This window comes from Xyrauchen texanus, chromosome 23, assembly GCF_025860055.1.
Source record: "Xyrauchen texanus isolate HMW12.3.18 chromosome 23, RBS_HiC_50CHRs, whole genome shotgun sequence".
Taxonomy (NCBI): domain Eukaryota; kingdom Metazoa; phylum Chordata; class Actinopteri; order Cypriniformes; family Catostomidae; genus Xyrauchen; species Xyrauchen texanus.
This window is the reverse complement of record NC_068298.1, coordinates 24174093-24201177: the sequence shown is the minus strand read 5'-3', so window position 1 is coordinate 24201177 and position 27085 is coordinate 24174093. Positions and strand designations below refer to the sequence as shown.

Here is a 27085-nt window from a genome sequence, read left to right as displayed (position 1 = left end):
TTTTAATTAACACCTAAAGTCTGATAGCATTATATCAGTAAACTATTAATGTATCAAATCTACAGCAGCCTTATAATCATTCTGTGGAGACAACTGAAGAACAATAATGAATTTCACTTTTACCAGCAATATTTTTCTTGGTGCCAGTCCATGTTTTCATTATTTCCATAAACTACTCAGACACACTTTATAGTTGAAAATATTGCAGTTTTCTGGGTCAGTTGTATCACTCGGGTCCAGTTTAAATTGAAACGTATGCGAGTTTCCGTGACAACGCACATATGTTTTATCACTTATAGAGGCTTGTTTGATGACTTTGTAATTTAGAACTGACATTTTTAAGGCATTATTTGAAGATGCTCAATGACATATATGCTAACAGATAAATAGTTAAAAAATGATAAGGAAGGTCTGGGTGACCTGATTATCTAACAGCAGTTGTAAACTATACAAATATACAAAAACACATAATACAATACAATCAAATCATTTCAGCTGTGTACGTTACTAATCCTTTGATAATTTAACAAATGTCGGCCTATAGCCTATATTTCACCCAGAGGGGCACCTCAGCCCATGTGGGTGAAGGGGCAGATGCTTGGGTCACTGTAGCTACCCCCTTTGTGCATGTTTGGAAGCAAGTATACTACAGAGAAATTTCATGTCGGAGCGGGATTTGAACAAACTCCTTTTTACCAGTGAGTGGAGCGTCTGCTAGGGCCGTGAACGGTTGAGCGTAGCGCACGTGAATAGAGTGGGATATTGAGCAGAGTGTCACACCGCTCCGCTTCACTCACATGCTCTGCAATGGTAAGATGTCTGTCTCTCACTCATGCCCTCTCTCTTTCTGTCACCATTCTCTTTTTTACTCTCTTTTAGCACTGAGGTTTACCATTTGTTAATAAAACTTAAAGTGACCTTTGAATTAAATGTGGTATAAGGTCTCAAGGTTCTCTTCATTGAAAGTCCCAAGAATGGATCTATCTTCGCAAATCACATCTTACTCCATTCAAAGCTAAATTCACAAAGGTCTAGCTTCATCTCGAAAGAGCCGCTGCAAGTATCAAACACAAAAAAATATATTTCATTCATGAAGACGTGCAGATAAGGTTCAGAAACAGATCTGAGGAGAGCTGAGTCAGTGGGTATGCTCCAGGGGTAATTGATAGGAACTGAGCCAAAGATGGGTCCCTGAGGAACTCCTCAACTCTTACTTATAAAATCCTTCACCTTTGCAGAGAAAAACCAAAAGAAACAATGCAAGGAGCAGACATAAATCTAAACACAATTATATCAAAAAAGGCATTCTGCTTCAGAGGAGCAAGCTGTGTTTTTGTCAGTGTCTCAGAAGAGAAAGTATAAACCCCAACAGCAATCAGTAGGCTGAACGTACAATGATTGTTATATTCTAGAGTCATAAAAGCAAAGATGGGCAGCACACAAAGCACTTAAACTTGTCCTAACCTACCAAATTGTGGTTAAAGTGTTGTTGGACTGAGTTGAACAGGCTGAAACTGGAGAATGAGAGGAATATTTTTTTTTTTTTTTAGCTGTGACAGTGGATTAACACTCCACACACTGCGGTCATTCTGCTCTCTGATCAGTTCCATTCAGTTACTCATCATCTTACTTCTGGTGCCAACATGAGACCATTTGACAGGCCCTCTTGCAAGTCATTAGAATGTACTGAGGGCATTGATTGTCAAAGGTTCACCCTTAATGCCTTGCCGAAACACTTCATCCGTCTCCAGCAGTGTGAATAAACAAGCAAAGTAAATGGTAAGTGAATCTAAGAAACAAACTGCCCAAAACAAGAGTGCAACTCTGTGTGCTTTAACTGTCTTCTTCTCTCTGTCTCTCAAGGGGCATTCAGTGGAGCGAAAAGGCAGCCAAGCTAACCAAGCATGTCTGTCCTCTGCTCCAATCGAAACCCACAACCGCTTAGAGTACAGTTCCTGTGAAGGAAGAGGAATGCTTTGTAAACTAACTCTGTGCTGACACATAAAGTCTTGTGTATACTTCCAACTCTGCAGCTCTGCTAATTGGCACAAGAGCTAAGCACTTCCTCAATCTGATTGTTGAGACCCAAAAAGAGAGAATTAGGGGGAAACGGAGACAGCTTTATAAAGATAATTAAGATTTCGCAGAGACGATTGGTTTCCAAATGTTTGGAGGGATAAAAGCAGGCATCAAGCAGCTGAAACGAGGTGTGCGCATGTGATTGGGGATAGATGCAATACAGGTTCTGCTTACCTCTGGATTTGGAAGAGAAGGAGAGTGAAAGTTGGCCGAACATGTCTGTGTTCTCAAAGCGCTCCTCTTTGACTTTGAGCCAAAAGCAATTTTCCGCCATCTCCTGAGGCACTATCTGTAAGCACAGAAATAAAATCTGTCAAACACAGACAGGAATGGAGCAAGCGAGCATAAATACACACTTGAGCATTCACAAACTTACACACACGAGTACAAATAAAAAAACTATTTTGATTTTCATTAGATATGTTTGTCTATGTGTTTGTGATAGCCTAGGTATGGGTCACAAAGTCGATTAGTCTTCCAACAACCAACTAGTCAATTAGTGAGTTTGACTATTGAGTGTTTTTTGTTTTAAGCTCCAGTCCTTAAAATGGGATGAAATTTGAAACACATTTTTTTGGAAAGGGGTTTTTGATAGTGCTGTGCTATACCATGTTAACAGTAATTTTAGGACTGACAGCATGCTAAAACCCTCTTTCGAAATTCATTCCATTTGAAGCACCACCACTGCAGCCATGAAAACAGCTTTTGTAATAACTCCATATTCAACAATACATATCAGGATAATGATTGTCGCGCTTCAAAACAATCAATTGTTGGTCTATGTGCACATGCAGACAGTCATCTTCGGTTGTTGCATTGCAGCTCACTTCTTTTTTTTTCTTCCAGAATCTCGCCTTTAAAGATTATGTTAATTTAAAAATAGCTCAACAAATCAGTTTTAAAAATCTGTCTCAAAATCCCTGCATTCTCTTCCATTCTGTTTCACACCGTCAATCTGTTACTGAATGCAAGGCTGTGTCTGATCTGTGTCTGGTGGACAAGAGCTAAACTACAATAATTACCCAGTGCTTCCTTGAGGCCCACTTGTCGTTCAGTGACGGGTCCCACTGACTGGTCGATTTTGAAAATCTGTGGTGTTGCACATCCCTTGTGTGTGTTTCTACTTTTGTGTGAGGTAAGAGTCACGATTGCAGTGGTGAGAACTCGTGGAGAGAGGTGGCAGGTTAAACTGTGCAACTCTGAACCTTGTCCATGTTCTTCTTTACTCAGAGTTTAAAGATAGTGACCTCCTCTCCCTCATCATGTCTGGCTCATACTCTCCACATCATTACAGCACAAGAATGAGACAACTGCACTGTGCTATTCACCAACGTCAAAGCAAGCATGTGTCTGTGCAATAATTTAGGTGTTGGCAAACCGTAGAACCTAGGATTTTAAAGCTCTTGTTGACTTTTGTTGAGGGAAAATTGAAACCGCTCTCAATTCATTTAAAACAGTCTGTCTTATTACTGCATTGACATCTACAGTAAAGGGTCTTCCCAGCACAGCAGCACCAGTACATGAGCACAGTGGAATGATGTATAATTGGGAAATAATACAGACAGTTGCTTCAGAGTTCTTGTCAGCCTTTAAAGGTAGTAATTTGAGCATAACATGATGCCTGAAAAATGATGATGCAAGCAATGATGTTCAAAGATGTTTTTGTTTTTTTCATATCCAATGTATAAATACAAAAACAGCCCTCAATCATGCATAAAATAATGCTACTAGTAATTTGTGGTGATTGCTCATAATTGGGTTTAGGGGAAATTATCCTGTAGCCCTAAGTATTAAACTTTTGTGCAAAACGCATTTGAGCTAAAAAAGTATTTTTCAAATCACATTGATTGTTAAGCAGAAAAGTGCTATTACTTTTCTAAATGACTAGATGCACAAGTGTTTATTAGCGGATAATAAAACACAGCACCTTGCAAATGTGTTGAATTCTTTGCCGTCACACCATTTTGTCTGATTATTTATATTATTTTAAGTATCTCTTGCCTAAAGCCAGGGGTAACACTTTATGTGCACTTGAAACATTACATGTTACATAAATAAACAAACAAAACAAAAACTATTGTGTTCCATTTGAGACAATTCTACCTTTTGAAAGTGCACTAGCTGGCTGAGTACAGTACAGTATATAGTGTAATTGCACAGTGTATACGTTTACGTTTAGAGCTTTATTAATCCCCATGGGGCAATTCATTCAGACTGTCATGGCACATCATTTGAAACTATACTAGATTTACATTAAATAAAGGACTGATCCATATCTAAAGATGAGAATATCACAGCGACTATCACAGTGAATAACCACCCAGAAAACTCTAGCAACTAGCTTTAACAGCCTAGCAACCAGTCAGACCAGATTTCAATTTATTGAAATAGTAAACCCTTTTTCCAATGCCCTGGCAACTACCCACATCAGCCTAGCTTTGTGTCAGAAGGTTTTGCACAAGCAAGTGCCACTCACATTTGCTTCTGAAAATGTAAACATCTAGTATGCATATGAAGTCTGTGTATGCAATACTGTTATCCACGTAATGTCAGCATCAAATCCTGCTGTCAATCACCGCTAAGTGCAATGTATCAATCAAATACACAATCAAAAACAGTCATGCTGAGGGCTTTATTTCTTTCTCCAATTCAGCCTCAATCAACACATCACGTAAAAAATCCAAATGAAAAGAAAATGAGAGGTTGTGACAGGCACAAAATAACACGTTTGCAAAGATGTTTCTTTCTTAATCTCAGAGTACATTGTTTTGGTAATTTGTATAATTGCAAACCAATGACTAGAAAAATATGTTCAGCAAAGACAAATACACACCACTATTTTCAAGTTATGTGTAGGACATAATTAGAATCTACACACAATAACACATGGAATTGTCAGCATCACAAGTGACAACTAAAGGAGTTATTGTATTTACTGTTAAAACACTTTTTATGCTCCTTTATTACAGCTTAGAGCTGCTCCTTTCCTTCACCTCAATATAAGCATGAAAGAAAATTATATGCTTCCTGCACGATGCAGGAAGTCCAAATGAGAAGATATGATTCTTGATTCCTTAATAGTGTGGTATTCAACTGGTGGTTCACAGGTCTATTTCAGTAGGGTTGTGGAGAGCAGGAAAACAAAAAACACTACTAAAATCACATTATAAAATACAACATACAAGACAATCAAGCATTATTAATAATAGCAAAATAAATAGGCGTATGAACATGCATAAGGTTGGAGAAAACAATTCCCATATTTGTTGTTGCTGATAAATTTGGTTAAGGACAGGAAAGGTTGCATGGCATGCCCTCATCCTGAAAAACCAAAACTACACAAGGTAAAAAATAAATACAACCCAGACTACATTATTTATGGATTACATTTGGTAGTGTACGTTCGCCACTAGATGTCCATTGATAAATCTGGCTCCTCAAGCTAAACCAGTTGGGAATCGCTGCTATAATGCATACAAAGACAAGTTTGAGACTATTATAAATGTAGGCCTGAGAGACCAGCCTGTCGAGTTAACAGATAATTCAAGGAATCTAATGAATTTCCAAGACAATAACTGAATCCCACAGCATCACCCGCCAATTCACATTAAATGATGCAATTAACCCATTTCGGTAATAAATCAGTTCCTGCCATCCACATGCACACACACACCAAGCATCAAGCAACCCTCATGTTTCTACAGTTTCCCCTTAATTATTCTCGACTACAACCATCGTAACTGGACAGTATCAGGTCCCATTACTGTTTCAATAAATCCAAAAAGAGCAGAGAATGGTAGAGACAGAGAGCTAGACCAGATGAGAAAGGAAAATTTAGCTTTCTCATTAGTATACTGCCTCATAAGTGCACTCTACAAAACAATTGTGGCTCCTCCAAACAGAGTAATTAACATGAGGCTCAGCCAGGATGACCTTGTTCACACTCAAGCAGCAGAGTGAATACTGTAGCTTCCTCTTGCCTTGGGTGGCAGCACCCATTTCTGGGCAGGAGGTAAGCACCTCCGAACGGTCTTAGCTGCAGACATGAGCAATCCTTTACTCTTCCATAACGGAGTGCGACTCCCCTGTGTGGGTGTTCTAACAGTTGGAGAAATTGCACTACAGCACCTCCAGGCAGCCTGTTGCACACTTTAGAAAAAGATCGGGAGGGGTGTAGGGACAGGAGTGTTCCCCAAATGTAATGCTGCTGGCTGTTTTTTACTGTCAGACTGTTATCTCCCTGTGTTGTTAGATATCAAGGGGTCTCCTGTGGGTTATTTTAAATAGCAAGATACAAACTGATTAGCATTCTCATTTTCATTCTATCTCTCGCTCTCTTTCTCTCTCCATCACCTACCACTGGTTCATCAACACAGTGATGCATGAGATATGTCAGTTTCACCACACAGGACATCAACTCATCTATGTCTCTCTATCCAGAGAGAATTAATTATTGAGCAAATGTGTCATGCAATGAAGAGGCAAATTTGTACTATTATCTTTTTGTATTTGCTTTTTATGTGTATTTCTCTTTTTGAACAAGTCTTTGGGTTAGTGGTCTCTAACTATGATGAAGAATGACTGGAACCGTTCTTAATTGAAACGTCACTTCAGACAAACACTGTCTTCCCTCCAGTGGGTAAGAATGTTTCTGTGTACTGTCTATCCACTTCATTTTTGTCCCTCCATTTGTCTGACTGGGGAAGCCAGTTTAATGTCTTGAGTCTTGGAGAGGACAGAAAGTGACACACACAAAAACCACACATGACAAAATAATATGCCCAGACTAATAATAGACTAGTCAGTGCATATAGGCAATTACAGGCAAATATTTATTTATAAGAGTATATTTGCCAGGCTGATTAATTAACAGAAATGATCATTATAAATCAACTCACAGCCTTGTGAATGAATAGTGCACATTGTGTATGTACACTCCTAACCTAAAAGATTATTAGGAACACCATACTAATACTGTGTTTGACCCCCTTTCGCCTTCATAACTGCCTTAATTCTACGTGGCATTGATTCAACAAGGTGCTGAAAGCATTCTTTAGAAATGTTGGCCCATATTGATAGGAGAGCATCTTGCAGTTGATGGAGATTTGTGGGATGCACATCCAGGGCACGAAGCTCCCGTTCCACCACATCCCAAAGATGCTCTATTGGGTTGAGATCTGGTGACTGTGGGGGCCATTTTAGTACAGTGAACTCATTGTCATGTTCAAGAAACCAATTTGAAATGATTCGAGCTTTGTGACATGGTGCATTATCCTGCTGGAAGTAGCCATCAGAGGATGGGTACATGGTGGCCATAAAGGGATGGACATGGTCAGAAACAATGCTCAGGTAGGCCGTGGCATTTAAATGATGCCCAATTGGCACTAAGGGGCCTAAAGTGTGCCAAGAAAACATCCCCCACACCATTACACCACCACCATCAGCCTGCACAGTGGTAACAAGGCATGATGGATCCATGTTCTCATTCTGTTTACGCCAAATTCTGACTCTACCATCTGAATGTCTCAACAGAAATCGAGACTCATCAGACCAGGCAACATTTTTCCAGTCTTCAACTGTCCAATTTTGGTGAGCTCTTGCAAATTGTAGCCACTTTTTCCTATTTTAGTGGAGATGAGTGGTACCCGGTGGGGTCTTCTGCTGTTGTAGCCCATCCGCCTTAAGGTTGTGCATGTTGTGGCTTCACAAATGCTTTGCTGCATACCTCGGTTGTAACGAGTGGTTATTTCAGGCAAAGTTGCTCGTCTATCAGCTTGAATCAGTCGGCCCATTCTCCTCTGACCTCTAGCATCAACAAGGCATTTTCGCCCACAGGACTGCCGCATACTGGATGTTTTTCCCTTTTCACACCATTCTTTGTAAACCCTAGAAATGGTTGTGCGTGAAAATCCCAGTAACTGAGCAGATTGTGAAATACTCAGACCGGCCCGTCTGGCACCAACAACCATTTTTCACAATTCCTAACATTTAATCGTAGAAAATTTCCCGGTCAGTTAGGACCACCACTTTATTTTAAGAATGTGAAATAGATGGAGGCCTGGGTAGCTCAGTGAGTAAAGACGCTGACTACCACCCCTGGAGTTCACAAGCTCGAATCCCAGGGCATGCTGAGTGACTACAGCCAGGTCTCCTAAGCAACCAAATTGGCCTGGGGTGTGTGGTTAGTTGTGTGTGGATGCCGCTGTGGATGGCGTGAAGCCTCCACACACACGCTATGAGATTCGTCCTCCACCACACGGATTGAGGCGAGTCACAACACCACGACGAGGACTTAGTGTGCATTGGGAATTCCAAATTGGGGAGAAAGTTTTTTTTTAAATAATTAATATTTAAAAAAGAATGTGAAATAGAGAAAATTATATTTTTCAGGTTTTATTAATTTCATCACATTCCCAGTGGGACAGAAGTTTACATACACTTTGTTAGTATTTGGTCAAACATTTTGGGTAGCCTTCCACAAGATTCTCACAAATAAGTTGCTGGAATTTTGGCCTATTCCTCCAGGCAGAATTGGTTAGTCAGGTTTGTAGGCTTCTTTGCTCTCACACGCTTTTTCAGTTCTGTCCACTCATTTTCTATCAGATTGAGGTCAGGGCTTTGTGATGGCCACTCGAATACCTTGACTTTGTTGTCCTTTAGCCATTTTGCCACAACTTTGGAGGTATGCTTGGGGTCATTGTCCCATTTTCAACCAAGCTTTAACTTCCTGGCTGATGTGTTGAGATGTTGCTTCAATATAAACACATAATTTCCTTCCTCATGATGCCATCTATTTTGTGAAGTGCACTAGTCCCTCCTGCAGCAAACCACCCCCACATCAAAATGCTGCAACCCTCATGCTTCATGGTTGGGATGGTGTTCTTCGGCTTGAAAGCCTCACCCTTTTTCCTCCAAACATAACAATGGTCATTATGGCCAAACAGTTCAATTTTTGTTTCATCAGACCAGAGGACATTTCTCCAAAAAGTAAGTGCACTTGCAAGCTGTAGTCTGGCATTTTTATGGCAGTTTTGGAGCAGTGGCTTCTGTCACGGTTGGGGAGTGGGAGAGGATGAAGGACCCAAAAGCAGAGAGAAAGTAAGGGAGAGAGAGAGGGAGATCTTAAGTTCAACTTTAATAATTCTAATTATTGCAAAATTAACTGCCAACACCATGAGGCAGGCAGGGAAGCAAAGCCGGTCCGGGCTAGAGCAGAGTGTTTTAGTGAGGGGAGTGGGTGTGTGTGGAAGTCAGGAGCACTCGGATGAGAGTCTGTTGAAGATAATTAGGTGCAAACGAAGCCCAGACGAATCTTCCCAAGACATGGCAGAAATAGAGGAATCCTCATCCACAATCTTGGGCACCAAGTGACTGGGATGAATGCAAGCAGACAGGTAACCTGACCTCAATCGACCGGCAGCCAACTGATACACGAGCTCGTTCAACAAGGTCCGAAGAAGGCTGTTGTGGTGCAAGCAAAGCCCAGACGAATATCCAGAGATGTGGACAGAAATCGAGGAATCCATTTCCACAGTCCTGGGCACCAGCTTGTGAGAGTGAATGCAAGCAGACAGGTAACCGCACCTCAATAGCAACCAACAAACACTCAAACTCGTTTCAACTATACAAGAGAGAAATTAAACTTCACCGTAAACAGCACATATGTCAACAGGAACAGCGAACAAACTGGCAAAGAAGGAGGGGAAACACGAGGAATAAGAAGTGAGTATAAATAGAGTAAAGCAGGTGGCAGCGGGCATGTAACTCATCACCGCGATCAGCGTCTTCATGAGATCGATCAGCGTTCCTATGAAAACACTGATCATGTGTGCCAGCTCCACCTGTGAGACATGAGGGAGAGAAAAACAAACAACAGTTAGAGCGGCACACATGCCGGACCATAACAGCTTCTTCCTTGTTGAGCAGCCTTTCAGGTTTCGTTGATATAGGACTTGATTTACAGTGGATATCTATATGTGGCTACCTGTTTCCTCCAGAATCTTCAAAAGATCCTTTGCTGTTATTCTGGGATTGATTCACACATTTTGCATCAAATCACGGTCATCTCAAGGAGACAGAATGTGTATGACAGTGGTATGATGGCTGCATGGTCCCAAGGTGTTAACACTTGCGTACTATTGTTTGTACAGATGAGAAAGGTACCGTCATGTGTTTGGAAATTGCTCAAAAGGATGAACCAGACTTGTGAAGGTCCACATATTTTTTTCTGAGGTCTTGGCTGATTTCTTTAGATTTTTCCATAATGTCAAGCCAAGAGACACTGAGTTTGAAGATAGACCTTAAAATACATCCACAAGTACACCTTCAATCAACTACAATTAGCATATCAGATGCTATTTGGCTCAGTTAACTTAGTGTATGTAAACTTCTGACCCTCTGGAATTGTGATATAGTCAATGCAAAGTTAAACAATCTGTCTGAAAGCAATTGTTGGAAAAATGACTCGTCATGCACACAGTAGATATCCTAAATTACAGAAAAATATAGTTTGATAATATGAAATCTGTGGAGCGGTTTAAAAATTTGTTTGAATGAATTCAACTTAAGTGTCAAGACCTGGAACTACTTTATAGCCGTGCGTTACCTTGAAAAATAATTGCACACCTTAGAATGTCTGTGAACCAATCAGAATCAAGCATTTAACAGACCCATGGTATAAATATATTTAAGCAATTGCACATGAGCATGATTCAGCCACAGGCACGTGCCATAGGCAATCACAGCAGTGCTGATTTTGGGCCATATAGCAAGATTGCGAGTGTGATATTGCCTGTATACAAGTGTAGCATCTGGACTAATCAGACAAAAAATGATTCATCATTTAATGAATAATCCAACAGATGTTTCAAGACCGTAACAAGCAAAGGTCCAAATAGGCCCAAGCAGACTCCGAGTTATCTGCTCTCCCACTGATCATTATCGCGTTTACTCTCCATTTGCTGACAATGGTCCAGCAACTAGTGGACCACAGAGACATTCCAGGTGGGGGAGGTAGCCCCATGCAAAGCAAAGGGAGTAATTCACTCCAATCCCCCATAGAAAACTCACATAAATCCCATAAACAGACTTGTCTTCATTACTATATAGACAAACTGTTCTGTAAATTAACATGCATATCCCCAAGACATAGTGTGTATAATTATTATTTTCTCGTATAGTGTATTTTGTACTGTATACCGTTTTATGAAATAACTGCCCTGAGTCTTGCTTTGGGGGCTGCTGAGGGCAATGAACTGGCCCCCAGTCTGTATGAGGGGGAACACTATTCGCAACGCTTTGTTTTTCGGGGGGGGGGGGGCTGGGTGGCCGACGGCCCCTCCCCCTGAGTGCGGCAAGGAAGGAATTGCCAGAAGGCTTCCTCGTGGCTTTTTGTCTCCTGGAACCTGGTGAAAACTATATTCATAGTGTCACCAAATAAGCCAGAAGGCGAAAACGGGGCATCGAGAAGGAAAACTTTGTCCTTATCTCTGATGCCTGACAGGTTGAGCATAAGTGTCTCTCATTGCTGACTAAAGCAGACATAGATAGGCCAATGGCATGAGCCGTCTGCTTGGTCGCGTGGAGAGACAGATCCGCGGCTCGACGAAGCTCAGAGAAAGCCTCTTTGTCGACCGTGTTGCCCGCACTCAGGTCCTTCAACAGATCAGCCTGGTATGCCTGTAACACTGCCATAGTGTGCAGGGCAGAACCAGTCTGACCTGCTGCCCGTGTTCCCCACAAGCGTGGAGGTGGTCTTGCACGGCTTTGTGGGGAGAGTGGGTCTCTTTAGCGATGATGCCAAGCCAGGCGAGAGATAACCCGCAAGTGTCTCTTCTACCAACGGCATCACCAAATACCCCCGTGTCTCAGCACCCACGACAGTCAAATATGTCGACGTCGAGGGCATGAAGACACAGGAAGTATAAGGATTCCTCCATGAACGAGAAAGCTCGTCATGGAGGTCACCAAAGAAAGGAAGGGACTGATATTGCATTCCCCTTTTTCTTTCCCATGTCTTCTAGTTTGGAGCGTTTGGGGGTCTCTTATTCACGTGGCCAGTCTAACTGTAGCCTGGTCACAGCCCGAGTAACCACCTCGAGTAATTTCAGCCACTTTATTATTGTCGTGGAATGTTCAGAGGTGGGTGCTCAAAGTCAGCAGACTCAAGAGATTCAGTGTCCCCTCGTGAACCGAAGAGGCGCCAAAGCGCGCTTCAGGCTCACGACAAGGATCAGCTGGATCTGGGGAGAGAGCAAGCAATAGGGGCGGACCATTTCTCGCTCCTCAGCCAGATCAATGTGAGAACCCCACGACGAAAGTGTGGGTGCTGGCTCTTGGAAGTAAGCGAGACGAGTGCGAAGCATTTTGACTGAGAACAGATCGCAATGCTTGTACCCGCCCCGCCCCAACGCGAGAGCAGCATGCTCTTCCCCCAAACATACAAAACAAAACTGATGTGTGTCCCTCTCAGCCATAGAGCGTAAACAAGGGAATACTCACTGCTTGCTCTGTCTTTCAGTCATTTTCTTTTTTTTTTTTTTGAGAAAAGAGAAAGGTTTCTGCGCACTGCCTAACAAAATCTAACTCCTAACAGAGGAAAGTAGAAAGTTTCTGACAGGCTGATGAAGCACAAACACACAGAGTGATCTGAAGACAAAAGATCTGACGATGCACCTGTGAAGCATCTATTTATCCAATGATGTCACCAGCAGAGGCTATAAATTCTGGTCAATTTCATTGACGTGTTGCACACATATTCACAGCTGGTCACACCTAAAGTTGTTCCCAAAGCACTAAGTGAGCACAGCATCAAAGTGTAGCTTTTTGACAGGGAAGAGAATCTCAAAATCTTCCTTCATGAGAAATAAGGGCTTGTGAGTTAATCAGAGAGCCATAACATAATGTATGAAAGTGAAGAATTTAAGGCAGAAATATTTTACTATTGCATAATATAATATAATATAAAAGCTATACAGGTTAGCTGGGTTACAAAAGAAGCAAAAGAAAACAAAACATTGAAAGTCCAATGGATCAAAATTAAATCAGACAAATAAGAGATATATTTTTAGTTATTTAGACATATTTTGATAATTAAAATATTATTTTAATTATTTAAAATTTTACATTTTTATATTTGACTGTCATTCGTACGTAATTGAAGCCAGAAAATGAATTATTATACGACCCAAGATAAAGTTGTTTAAATTACATGAAGCACACATAGTGAGTTTGTACTGTAATTAATCATCATATCCATGAAACACATAAAACAGACCATTAATCATCATAGAAGAAAAAAAATAATTCTATATAAACATGGTGTCTAAGTTAAATGAGGCCCTGTGAGAGATTAGTTAGCGCCACATACTCTAGCTCTGAGTAAAAATTGTGAGTCGGGTAGTGTCAATCCAGCTAATTTTAGCCAATCGCTTTTGGTGAGGCAGGCTTTGACTCTGTTGGTGATCTGCTGTCAATTAAACCCTGGCTGGGGGTGAAGACCATCAAGTATATGGGGAAGAATTGTGTGCACTATTTCTCATAATTTAACTTATTTCAAAGTTGCCTACTGCTGCTTTAAGAGCACAAAAATGTTTACAAGAGCACAACACTCACCTCAGATTTTTGCTCTTAAAGTGCACCAGATGGAAGTATTTAACTTATATTAAGTATTTTCCAACAGGGGAGCATGCCCCCGGACCGGAGATCCATGCCCCATAGTCTCACAAAATCCTGTGGGTAACACTGGTGAGGCATCTATTCTCAAACTAGAGTCTCTGATGTACTTATCCTCTTGTTTTGTTGTACATCTAGGCCTTACATATCTCTTCCTGTCCTTGTTAGAGCCAATTGTCCTTTGTCTTTGAAGACTGTAATGAACACTTTTGTATGAACTAATTTATTTATTTTTTGGCAAGTTCAAGATTGTAAAGTCTTCTTTCCTCTAAACAATGATTGACTGACGAGTTTCTAGAGAAATATGTTTTTGCCATTGTTGCCCAAATATTGACCTTAAGACATGCCACTCTATTGCATATTGTGGCGACTCAAAAACAAAGAGACAATGTTAAGCTTCATTTAACAAACCATCAACTGTGTTTGATATAATGGCAAGTGATTTTCTAGTACCAAATTAGCAATTTAGCATGATTACTCAAGGGTAAAGTGTTGTAGTGATGGCTGTTGGAAATGGGACCTGTCTAGATTTTATCAAAAATGACTTTCTTCAAATAGTGATATAGTGTTTTTTAGTATCAGTAATATCCTGACTATACTTTATGATCAGTTGAATGACACTTTGGTTAATTAAATACCAATTTCCTTCCGAAACAGCAAAATCTGTACATATTTACGTATATATATATATACACACACACACACTCACTGACCACTTTATTAGGAACATCTGTACACCTACCTATTCATGCGATTATCTAATTAGCCAATCGTGCGGCAGTAGCGCAATGCATAAAATCATTCAGATACGGGTCAGGAGCTTCAGTTAATGTTCACATCAACCATCAGAATGGGGAAAAAATTGATCTCAGTGATTTAGATTGTGGCATGATTATTGGTGCCAGACGGGCTGATTTGTGTATTTCTGTAACTGCTGATCTTCTGGGATTTTCATGCACAACTGTCTACCGAGTTTACTCAGAATGATGCCAAAAACAAGAAACATCGAGTAAGCAGCAGTTCTGCAGATGAAAACGCCTTGTTCATGAGAGAGGTCAACAGAGAATGACCAGACTGGTTTGAGCTGACAGAAAGGCTACGGTAACTCAGATAACCCCTCTGTACAATTGCAGTGAACACAACAGCAATTCAGAATGCACAACACGTCAAACCTTGAGGTGGATGGGCTACAACAGCAGAAGACCACGTAGGACACTTTATTAAGACCGTTATGTTCCTAATAAAGTTGTGAATATATATATATATATATATATATATATATATATATATATATATATATATATATATATATATACACACACATACGTAAAAGTGTTTGTTAAAATGTTTTTTTGCAATTATGTGGACATCTTAATCAATTGCATACTGTATCTACACATTATATACAGAAGAATTCTACACTGTCGCCTATTCTCTGTGCCAACTAAACAAGCCATCATCTGCTCTAATGGTTAAGAGTACACTGACTTTGACTTTATAGCATTTTAAAATGAGGTATATATGACTGTAACATCAGAGTCAGCATCCACTTATCTAATACTTCAGAGATTTTACTTTTCTGTAGCTGTTCATTCTCATTAACAAAGAAAAATAAATAAATAAACACAACCTGTCAGACACCATGGCATGGCAACTGCAATAAGAGAAAAAAATATGTTGTTTGATGTTCAACAATGTTTCAAACATATTTTTTGATTTAAAGGGGTCATGACATGAGAAACCAAATTTGCCTTGATCTTTTGGTATATAAGAGGTCTTTGTATCATTAAAACGTCCTGCAAGTTTAATATTTTAAGACGGCCTCCCCATTCTAAACGAATCATTTATTTAATCAAGCTCAAAATACAGCTCGTTCTGGATTCATGGTTAGAAGTGACGTGTCGGTTAGAAGTGACGTAACAGCGTTTGCATATGACCGCCTCCAGCACAAGATAACTACGCTTTAAGCGCAAGACAGCTACGCTCATTTCAGTATCGCCGTCGCCTCACAAGTGTTCAGTCGATGGACAGCGAGCTCTGACAGAGACTACTTGTGCACAGGAAAATTACGATGCCACACAGATGTGCTGTTCCTGGCTGTGGTCAAACAAAACCTCTGAATAAGCTGCCGAAAGATCCAGACGTCAGGGAAAAATGGATGCAGTTTATTTTTTGCGGACTGACCCAGTCACGGCAGTGTTAACTTAAGCGTTTGTTCTGTACATTTTAAGGATGACTGTTTTGAGAACAAATCTCAATATGATGCTGGCTTTGCCAGAAAACTGTTGCTCAAAGATAAGTCCGTGCCGACTATTCTGGGAACAACGACGACGCAAACTGTAAGTAATCTATTTTAAACTTTAAACTACTTTTTAAAGCGCAATTTCATTCATTATGAATAATCACAGTGTTTTTACTTAGTTTACTTGCATATTGTTCTGGCTGGAGGCGTCAATAATTGATACATAGGCACTGACGTTAGCCAATCATAACAGTGGGCGTTAACACTGAAGTCTTAAATGGAAAACGCCCCAAAACAGACTGTTTGAATCAGAGGACGAGAAACAGGGTGGGAAAAGGTCATAAATCACTAGATTTTAAAAGTTTTTCTTAAAAAAAAATATATTAATACTATAATTGCACCTAAGGGAACATAATAATACAATAAAAAAAACCATGTCATGACCCCTTTAAGCGGATCATTACATGTGTTAGGTGGACTATAGGGCTGGTAACTGGAATATACTGTGTTATATACTAAATATGATTGCTAATTAAACTTCTCACAGAGTTTCTGTTTATTTCCTTTTTTTTCAGAGCACTTTGTTTGTTGTGGAGGAGTCTATCCTCTCAACATTCACACATTAACAAGTTCAAGTACAAAAGTACAAATAAATTAATCCAGTTTTTAGACTGCTAAAGTTCCCATTTATGATTATGAGGTAAATTAATGATTGATAGTTAAAAGGAAAAGAAAGCATACAAAAAGAGGTTGATCCAAAGAAATCATATTTAAATGCAATAGAGGATCACGCAACATTGTTTTAAGTGTTTGTGTTTCGTTTTAACTCAAAAATGTATTCAATTATGGCAGGAATGTGTGCTTGCAAGGGCTCTTGAGCTAATTAAATAGTTTACGGCCTGATATCTTGGAAGGGAGGCAGAGTGGCAAGTCGTGAATCTCACGGCTCAACGCTCTTTTTAATAAGCTGCATGTACTTGCAGGCTTTGGACCATCAACTGCCACAGAAAGAAAGTTGGACTCATTTTCATCCTTTCTTCTCATCTTCCTCTTATGTGTAAAGAAGGCTAAATTGCTGCTGCAATTTTCAATTTACTGCAGACTTTGAAGTGCATTGTTCAGTTCTAAGAACACATGTGTTGAAAACTTTTAAGCTCCATTGCAGCAGTGTTCTGTGCGAACTGGGGCAGATGTTTCTTTGTCTTTCTTACCTTCGACCAATTCACCCGCTTCATGACAGTCTCAGGTTTGTAGATCTTCTTGGGCACCAGCCCGTAAGGCAGCTGGACAACAGTTGGGGGAGGAGCCATACCCGGAGGTGGGGGAGGCCCTCCACCAGGAGGTGGGGGTGGAGGTGGAGGACCACACCCGGGTGGAGGTGGCGGTGGTGGAGGTCCCACACATGCTGGTTGGGGAGTAGGAGGTGGTATACCTCCATTTGCAAATGGGGGTGGTGGAGGGGGCGGAGGAGGTGGTGGTGCACCTGGTGGTGGGGGTGATGGAGGAATGGCACCAGCAGCTCCAGATCCAGACGCAACCTGCAAGGAGAAAAAATACAGTAAGAGACAGGAAAGGGCATCGTTCAAGAACACTGTGAAACACTATGAGCCAAACCATTCACCCCATCCACTCCTATACAGGTTGTACACCCAAAGGCCAATGCTTTTATCACCATTACATGTTTTATCCCATCAGAACCAGTGGGTGTGAGTAGGGCAAGGGAGATTTTTTTCAGCAGCTGACTTGTTATTATAGGAGAGTGCATTAAAACATGTCTGAAACTAAGAGAAAGTAATAGAGAGGGGGGTGGGTGGGATTCTCCTCGCATGCATTAAATAGGAGTTGATAAAAGCAGACAGTAGATTTAGGGCCGCTGTGGCCTTCCCTCCGGGCACTGGTTCCCTCAGCAGCACTGAGCATCTGCCTGTCTAGCGCAACGAGCACCACCTCGAGAGAGCGATGCAAGGGCCAGCACTCAGAGGAGCCAGAGCCCACAGTGTGATCCTCTCAGTGTGGAAACTGGGACAGGGCAATTCCCGCAGGGCAGGTAGTTACAATGAATATGTTAATAAATAAATGGAAAGTTGAGCATGCTAAATAGGTGACTGGTAGACTCTTTTCAAATGTGCACACCTGTCAAGCAGTGGGTTCTCAAAGAAGCAATTTGACAAGTTTAGTTTGAGAGTGGAAGTGAATATATGCAAGTTTGAATGTGTGATGGAAAGGTTTGCTGTGTGAGGACTGGATGACTGTTTCATAATGTGTCTACTGCAGCAGATGTCTAGTACATCAAAATCCTGATTGCAAAAGTAAGGTAATAAAATGCTGATCACTGGGTAACATTAAAGTCAACATGAAATGATGAACGAAACTGATTTGTCTTAAATCATCTAAATGATTTCCAAGTTATACCGGGAATCCAATGAGAAAAAGTTAAGGATAGGATTTCATTTTATCTATTGTGAACTGATTGGGTAAGAAAAGTGGGTATTGCATGCCAGAATGGAGCCAGGTGGTTGGAGATGAGAGACTGAAAAATAAGAGGGACTGACAAAGTTGTTACAGGTGGAGCTAGTTGCTTTTTGATAAAAGAATTCAAAGACAAACTATTATTTATTTATTTGTGTATTTATTTTCTTTGGAATAATGTACACTAATGAAAGGGATAGTTCACTCAAAAATGTAAATGCTCTCATCATTTACTCACCCTCATATCATCAAAGATTACTTCCTTTCTTCTGCAGAACACAAATGAAGATTTTTAGAAAAATATCTCAGCTCTGTAGATCCATTCAATGCAAGTGAATTGTGAACAGAACTCAGACGGTCAAAAAAGGAAATAAACGCAGCATAAAAGGTCCATATCTAAGGTCCAAATATCCATATCTTCTCAAGCGAAATGATGAGTGGGTGAGAAACAGATCAATATTTAAGTAATGTTTTTACTGTAAACCTTTCACAAGGTCAAAGGTGGAGATTTATAGTTAAATAAAAAAGGACTTAAATATTGATCTGTTTCTCACCTACATCTATCAAATCACTTCTGAAGACATGGATTTAACCACTGGAGTCATATGAATTGATTTTACGATGACTTTATGTGCTTTTTGGACCTTCTGAGTTCTGATCACCATTCACTTACATCGTGAGAACCTATAGAGCTGAGATACTCTTCTAAAAATCAAATTCTAAAATTTGTGTACTGCAGCAGAAAAAAGTTATAACATTTGGATGAGGGTGATGAAATAATGAGAGGATTTTCATTTTTGGGTGAACTATCCCTTTAAGACAAGGAAATTGTAAAATAATAAAAGATTTTGATTTAATGTTTACTTTCAGCAATTTTTGCTCAGATAAAGGTATACTAGAACCAAATTCCATAAGTCTCATAGTATTCATGCATGACTCTCAGACGTACACGCTCAATTTATAAGCCATTTTAGATTCAAAACAGCAGCAGCAAATGAAAAAAGCTAAAACAGCACAGAATAACAGAGAGGGCATAACTCAAAAGAAATAAGCATGATGAAGTTTACGATGCTCATCTGTTGTTGTTTTTAATACATAATGATATAAGCGTTCATTTGGGTTGTATAGAAAATACTTGCTGTGATTACGCTGAATGACAAGATGACAGTATCGATATTTGTTTGCATATGAAATATGGAAAGTGCTCTTTGTAGACTGATTCATCTCCTTTAATCATAAAGCATAACAGATGAGAGTAAACCATTACACTTTATTAACATGTAAATTGCCTCTGTAATTTGCTAATAGATTGAGTGTATGAATAGGATGCAGCCACCTGAACCTTTAGCAATAATGAGAACGCTCATGCAACTAGTGGCAGCAGGCAGTCGACCTGTCTGTTCTTTTCTCGAGAGCCTTAACCTTGAGGAAAAATGCATATTTTTCTAACCAAATCTGAACATTTGGCCTTTTTCTTTGCCTTTTCTGGACCATTTTCTTGCCTGACATTCTCTGTTGGGAAGATAATGAGTTACCTCCATTTCTGAAGTTCACAATATGATCTCTAGAAAGAGAAGTCATTATACAGTTGACAGGACTCAATTCATCCAGTAACTGATAAGACTAAGGGCAGTAAATGTCTTGACAAATCAGCCTTGCTGTGCAATGCAACAGAATAAACAGGTATTTTGAATCATCGATAAAGGTCTGGGCAGACACTTTAGCAACAAATGATATGCAAATGCTTCAATTAGAAGTCCCAATAGCCCAGATATGACTTGACCTTTGGATGATTAGAAACCTTTTTTTTTTTCATCTGAAAACTTACTTAATGCCTCATTCTCATCCCTGCTTAGTGAAAAGTTTCTCATTTTCCAAAGCAATTCCCTTCCCCGTGCCCCAGCCTAGAATAATAACATGTGTCTAGTCACATTTTTATATTCATTACAGAGAGTTTGATTACCCGATACAGGCAATGGATTGTATATTAGAGTGAAAATTAAAAATGTGTAGTAGCATCATGCAGGAAGCTGAAGCCCCTTGATGATTGCCCTGTCCCATGATTATGCATCTGTCAATCTCTGGTCCGTTGTGGCCCATTTTCCCTTTTAAGTTTAATGCAAGAGAATGACAGTAAATTAGCTGCTAAATTAGAGCACCGTCATTTCCGCATTGCTTTGGCCCTCTGTGGCAGCTGCAGACCCTCCAGCCACAATTCTGGAATCTTAATCAGCCTCTGGCACACACAATTTTCTCTTATTCTCTTTAAACAATAATATCCATAGTTTAGACCAATGTTACCCCTAGAATAAAAAATTACAAAGGAAAATGTCTCAATTAAGACTGCTTTCCCCCCGTTTTTATTTTGGCATGGGGATGGATCACACGAAGGATAACAAATGAGAGATTTTGTAACACTCAATATGACAGCTTTAGAATGTCCCGCCATTCAGTATAAAGAGCCAATAATCAAGGTTGTTTACTGTAGAAAGCACATTAACATTAACTGAACCAGCATTCATTTTTTTTTTTTTTTTTAGGTAAAAAAGCTAAATTAATGACATCTTGACAGATTTTATTGATTACTTGTATTATGTAATTGAAGCGAAATGTTGTCAAGCAGTTTTTGAGATTTCAGTATTTCCCCATATAAGAAGATAGGAGCTGTTCTTGTATGCTCTTTGAAAATAGCTGCCCAGTGGCAATACCAAGATGGCCTATGTTTAAAAATCCTTCTTATTCCATTAAGACCAGTTCCGAAGGTTGCTGAAGGTCTGAGTTGGCCACTGACCTAGACTGCTGGATCAAAGAGAGAGCAAAGTGTAGTTCCCACTTCCTTGTTGCTTTCTACAGGCCTTTTCCCATATTTCTCAGCTGCACTAATTAGCAGCCAAGGGGCCTGAAACTGTATCTCTTCTAGAAGGGCAGAAGAGTGTTGGGCAACCATCCATTTACACTCTCAAAGGGTAGGAGGGCACTTTAAGAAGGAACGGTCATAGTTTGGGTAATTTACTAGGGCCAACACACAATTAAACCATTCCCATCTCATCGGTGATGAGCAAGAGGCAAATTCAATTAGACTTGCTTACTTTTGAGGATTGTAATACTCAAGTTAGATGCAAATACTGAGTTCCATGTTGGCCAAAAGCTGGAACAGGTTCTGAAAGCAGGCCACACTCAATCAGTGTTCACTTTATATACCTTTAGCCCTGTAGCTTCTCTGGTAAGCATTGAAACATTCTGATTCACTACAGAGATTCTACTTGGCAGGATTCATCATCAAAAGTTGTTTATATGCTGGATATGTAGGAAGGATTATGACCTAATTGTGTAGCATGCATTTGTAATGAATGATTGCACAGCATCTGTTGAGAGTCTTTTGAGACAATACAGCAAATAAAGGCTCTGACTGATCACTGAGGGGTAACGGCTTTGATCAACCTGTTAGAAGGTATAAAAATGCAGATTTTCAATTATGCTGGCGGGCGGCACTGGGCATGCAGGGAGAGAGAAAGGGGGTAGAGAACACCCACCTTGCTTCTTTCGCTGATGCATTTCTCTGCCTCTTTTAGCTTGTCTCTCTCACTAGTCAACTGGACAGGTGAGGGACAGACAAACAGATACACAGACAGAAGGTCCAACAGTAAGGCAAAGACATATGCAGTTTAGATTCAGAGAACAGATTTGATAGCTGTAATAGGCAGATGAAAAAAGAAAATGCAAGTCAAAAGCTTTCTGTCAACTTTACTCATTAATGCTGAAGTTACAAGGTCAAATGGCAGTAACACGTTGGTAAAAGGGATGGCAAGTAATCGGATGCAAGCAGCTCAGTGAAAACACCATGCTTGCCTACTAATGAAGCAGTAGAGTTTCATTAGGAGCTGTTTTGAGCCACTTGCTTGTGGAAAGGTTTGCACTGGGTGAATTCATAAATTAAAAACATAATTAAATGCCCTTACACAGTTTCAGTTTTGAACACAATTGGCTCTGGTCATTTCCATGTTGCTTGTATTACAGTAACGTTCTCGTAAGGGGAACGCACAAGGCACAACAGTTTGAGACTGTAGTAAATTGGTTGCTGTGCAGCCAATGCAGCTTTATGTGTTTTTGGGTGTCTCAACAGTCTCTTTTGGAGTCTTTTTCTTTCAAGTAATTTCTTATCCTTACCATCATTTCATCACTTTATGACACGATTATGAATTTAGAGCAAGCACTTAGATTCAGCGATGCTTCGCTCCTGCTTTGAACTCACTATGAGCAGCCTCTTTCAAAAAGTAAAGCGGGAAAAATAACATCTTAACAGCCTCTTTTCACTCAGTGGGAGCACACTCCACTGCCTCTGAAATACACTTGTATGGTGCTGTTTCCCCATATTGCACATAACGCAGAATCAAATATTAAAGACATGTAATGGAAAAGAAGATGGATACTTCCATGGTGAAGGCCGCAGAAAGAACTTTGATCAGGTTTGAAATGCTGTCCTTGCTTGTAGTGTTTAGCAGGCTTATATATATATATATATATATATATATATATATATATATATATATATTTTTTTTTTTTTTTTTTATTGTATTTACTTTTTCCATAGATGTGAAGGGCAGAACATCAGGCAGTCTGTCATTCAGTCAAGAACACCAACAGCATCTTCATATTCTGTGTGATCACTTTCTCATAGAGAGAGAGCGAGAGACAGTGGAACAGAGAAACAGGCATGTGTACATGCACTGCATCTCAAATCCTCAATCAGTCTGTAAAGGTGAATGACAGGGCTGTCTCCCCTGATACTGGCCATGGCAACAACAGAGGGCACATGGCAACCAGCTCCATGACACCATTGCAGTGCTGTCTTTATGGGGCATCATTACCTCCACACTGTCTGCTTAATCCAACCCAGCAGTGGCAATAAGACACTGACCAAGCCCTGCACTGCACTGGGTCGCATGCTGGTACAGACAGCTGACTGCAGAGCATGCTGAAACCTATCAAGGTGCTGCGAAAGAGATTATTACCCAAGTATCACTTGAGCCCTGAATTATTAAGTGAGCTACCATTCGATTTCTCACCTTTGTCTCCGTTCCCTTTCAAGTGAATAGCTAAGAGTGGAAGGGGAGTGGTAAGATCCCTCCAGATATATGTTGCATTTTGTTGGAGTTAGTGTGAAATAAATAATAACTGCATAGAAATCAAGAAAGGGGAGAGATCAAACATCCACCTCAAAATAAAGAGGGCTGCTTGCTTCAAGTGGTGCAACATGGTTATATGCTTATTTAAAACTGCGCTGGGCAGAACAACTGAGCAAGGGGCCTTATAATGCATGCACTCTTCTCAACTTATAATCATTTACATTTTATGTATATATTTTATTATTTTATTTTGTCTAATTTATATTCAGTATTTTCTGCAGTGCAGCTTTGATGAGCTTAGCTGCCTATTATTTCTAAATCGGGCAATTGCATTGAATCCTCTGAATAATGGCTTTCTTCAATTATATGTTAAATGAAAATCTGTTGATAGGCTTGCCTTTGCTGGCATCTCTTTGTTGAGGCACAATAACGTGAAAATTCCAGGTTGACATTCGTGCTTTTCTTTTTAAATGGGTGTCAAAATGTAACCTACTAAGGCTTATTTTATTTATCATTATCATTGTGAGGCAAAATATGAAGAAAGACATGGATCATTAAAAGAAATTAGATTTTAGTGCTTGGTTGTTGTTTCATGGTTTTGTGACTGTTATGGAGCTTTAAATTAAATTAAATTAAATAATGTACATAAAATGATTTTTATTTTTTTTTATTTTATTAAATTAATTCATAAATGATTGTGTTAAGAAACCAAGTTTTAACTCATTTATACTAGACTACCAAAGAAGAAGTCAAGAGCTAGTGTGGATGAGAGCAAGTTTCTCTAGAAAGTTTTCATGGTGATGTGTCGTACACCCACATCCTGACAACAATCTGAAACTGTAGTGGGAGAAGAGCTTTACATAGCATAATAAAGTGTACAATTTGTCAGCACTGCGCATGACAACTTATGAGTTTATATACATTTTAGAAGTGCACACACACCTATGGGATGTGAAGAACAATGCCATGCTAATCGCCTGGTTCCTCTTTAGCGAGCACATTACATCTTCACTAGCAGAAGCAGACGTGTGTTGATGCGACAATGTTCTGGAGCCAACACTTTGAACGTGCCTTCAGTTCACACACTTGAAAAGATTATATATCCAGGGCTCCACTCTGCTACTCTACCTGTTAATGTGTGGGAGATGACTGCGTTTGAAAGAGATGGGGATCGCTGTGGTGTTCAACTCAAGGTTATTACAGTTTAGATTTTCTTTTTCAAATTTTTTTTTTGCCTTGTCAATTTCATTAACTATTGTGAAATAAACTTAGTTTTCATTAAATTACCTAGTTTTGGTTTATTTTTTATGTTTTTTTTTTCAGTACATTCTAGTTTCAGATTAGCATTAGTTTTCATTTAGATTATTTATTTATTTATTTTAGTTTCAGTATTACATTTTAGTATTTTAAGTTCATGTATTATATTTTATTATTTTTATTTTAACATTAATACTGTTACATTTCTCATAACCAAATTTATCTAGTGTTATTCTGTTATAGTGGCATTTTCATGTTTAAGGAATACAGGTTTAATATGTTTTACATTTTAAAATATTTAACTTTAGTTACAGTGTTTTTTTCTTTTCTTTTTTTCCCAATAATTAGTTTTATTTTAGTTAAAGGAAATCATTTAATTTAGTTTTTTGTCCTAGTTTCCATTAATGATCAAAACACTAGTAAGACTGTCATCCTTTCTACACAAAACGTGTATAAACTGTACATTCACGGACAATCAGCTGTGAGATGTTGTGGCAAGCATGTGCAGAATGTCAGAAATAGAATGTGGTGTCCGTAAACTGTTGGCATGGCACGCTGCAATGGTCCCATCAATTGTAGACAGCATCACTGATTACAACTGGAGTGATTTGCTTTTGATACGACACGTCTCTCTGCTCTAATCCAGAGTAGACTGGGTGTGAGGTAGATCCTAGGAAAAACAAATGGCCAGCTGAGCAGACATTAGCGGGGTTGTGGCCTCGGGGGGAGGGGCATGTTGGGAGTTGAGAGAGTGATGGACGAGGCAGATGGAGGTAAGGAGGGAGGCTGAGTGGGTAACGTGCTGTGATTCGGCTCTCGGGGCAGATAAAGTGCAGGGGTGAGGACTGCACATAAATGAAGTGCTGGGCACAGAAAAGTTCCACTTCACATGGAGAGGAACGGCCAATACCAGCAATGCATTCAGTACTGTGCCCATTTGGTGAATCTTTGAAAATGAATGGGGGTCCAAGCTGCAAGGGGTCTTAATGGCAGCAACTCATCTAGGTATTTTGTGGAGGGTAGAGGGGTAATAGTGCTTGGCGTTGCAGAGAAATAAACAAACAGGTAGACAGTGTTTGAGATTTTACAACTTAAATGTATTTGGTTACTGGTAAACTAGTCATACCATGGATGACATTTGGTATTCTTTTTATATATATATATATATTAAACTCCATAAGCTAGCAAGCAAGCATTTCTTTTGTCCCAAGGCAGCACTAAAATCTAAAATGTTTCAAATTGGGTTTAGTAGGAAATAACAGTCATTTTATCAGAGAAAGTCTGTGGGTTTTTCTTGATAACAATGATGTGAGAGCCACGAATGTAATGCAATCCCTCACACAGTTCATACAATAACTAGGAACAGGCTCCAATGGAGCATTTGAGAAAAATCAAATCCAACAATTTGAGGAGGAGATTGGCCCTTTATTAAATCATACAATCCCTCAAGTCTTAAAATGCCCACTTAGAGCACCACTGCATTCATGATAAAGGATAAAAAGGCTTCAATTTGGTCAAATTAGCAAAGTTTCTCCCTTAGCCACCACATTAGCAGTTACATTACCATTCAAAGGAGACAGAGAAAAACTGCTTCATATGACCTCACAACACACAAAAATAAGCAACAGTGATCCTAATGTAGTTGAATAACTCATTTGCAGGGAGTCACTGAGTGAAGAAATTGAGCTTTAAGGAGCTTTCATGATGGACTGAAATAATTTAATGTCTGGTGGTATAATAGCCATTGGAGAATTGTTGTGCGGTATGGGAAGGCTGTCTGGAAACTCAAGTGGGTGTGTTGCTTCATGGATCTGAAGGATAATGGGCTCTTCTGAGGCACAATGTGAACCAACATGCTCTTAAGGGAGAAGATAAGAGAGGCCTCTGCAGATTCAAGGCCTCTGAGAGGAAAAAAACAAGCACAAATCGCTTCTAAGGTATAATCAGTGTCAATGGAAGGCTAATCTATCCATGTTAAAGGTCAACACATGGGACACGATGTTGGTGGAAGCTTCCTTTAGTTGATATCCTTGGATACAGAGTACTGAGCTGTTGAACGGGGGCACACCAATGGGGTTGCTCAAGGGGAGTGCAAAGCCAAAGGTTCTTTCAAAGGACCTAAAATAGTGATGAAGAGAAGAGCAAGTGTATTAGGCTATTCAGTGTTACCTGGGCCTGTAGAGTGTTGATCTGCGCCTCTAGCGCTTTGTTTTTCTCCTCTTGTTTCTGCAGCTCGGCC

At 39.8% G+C, this 27085-nt stretch overlaps 1 protein-coding gene across 8 annotated transcripts in view; it reads right to left on the bottom strand.

The window, feature by feature from the left end:
• Nucleotides 1-27085, bottom strand: part of diaph2 (diaphanous-related formin 2) — a 559041-nt gene that overhangs the window by 348767 nt on the left and 183189 nt on the right. For 6 of the 8 annotated variants that reach the window (XM_052154718.1, XM_052154723.1, XM_052154721.1 and 3 more), the window contains 4 exons: nucleotides 27016-27085; nucleotides 21997-22056; nucleotides 17206-17532; nucleotides 2254-2368 (listed from right to left, as the gene is read on the bottom strand). The exon at nucleotides 27016-27085 is cut by the window's right edge and continues 35 nt beyond it. In XM_052154718.1, the coding sequence (XP_052010678.1) occupies nucleotides 2254-2368; nucleotides 17206-17532; nucleotides 21997-22056; nucleotides 27016-27085 (572 nt within the window). The remainder of the gene's footprint in view (nucleotides 1-2253; nucleotides 2369-17205; nucleotides 17533-21996; nucleotides 22057-27015) is intronic. The other 2 variants (XM_052154724.1, XM_052154725.1) reach the window with 1 other exon arrangement.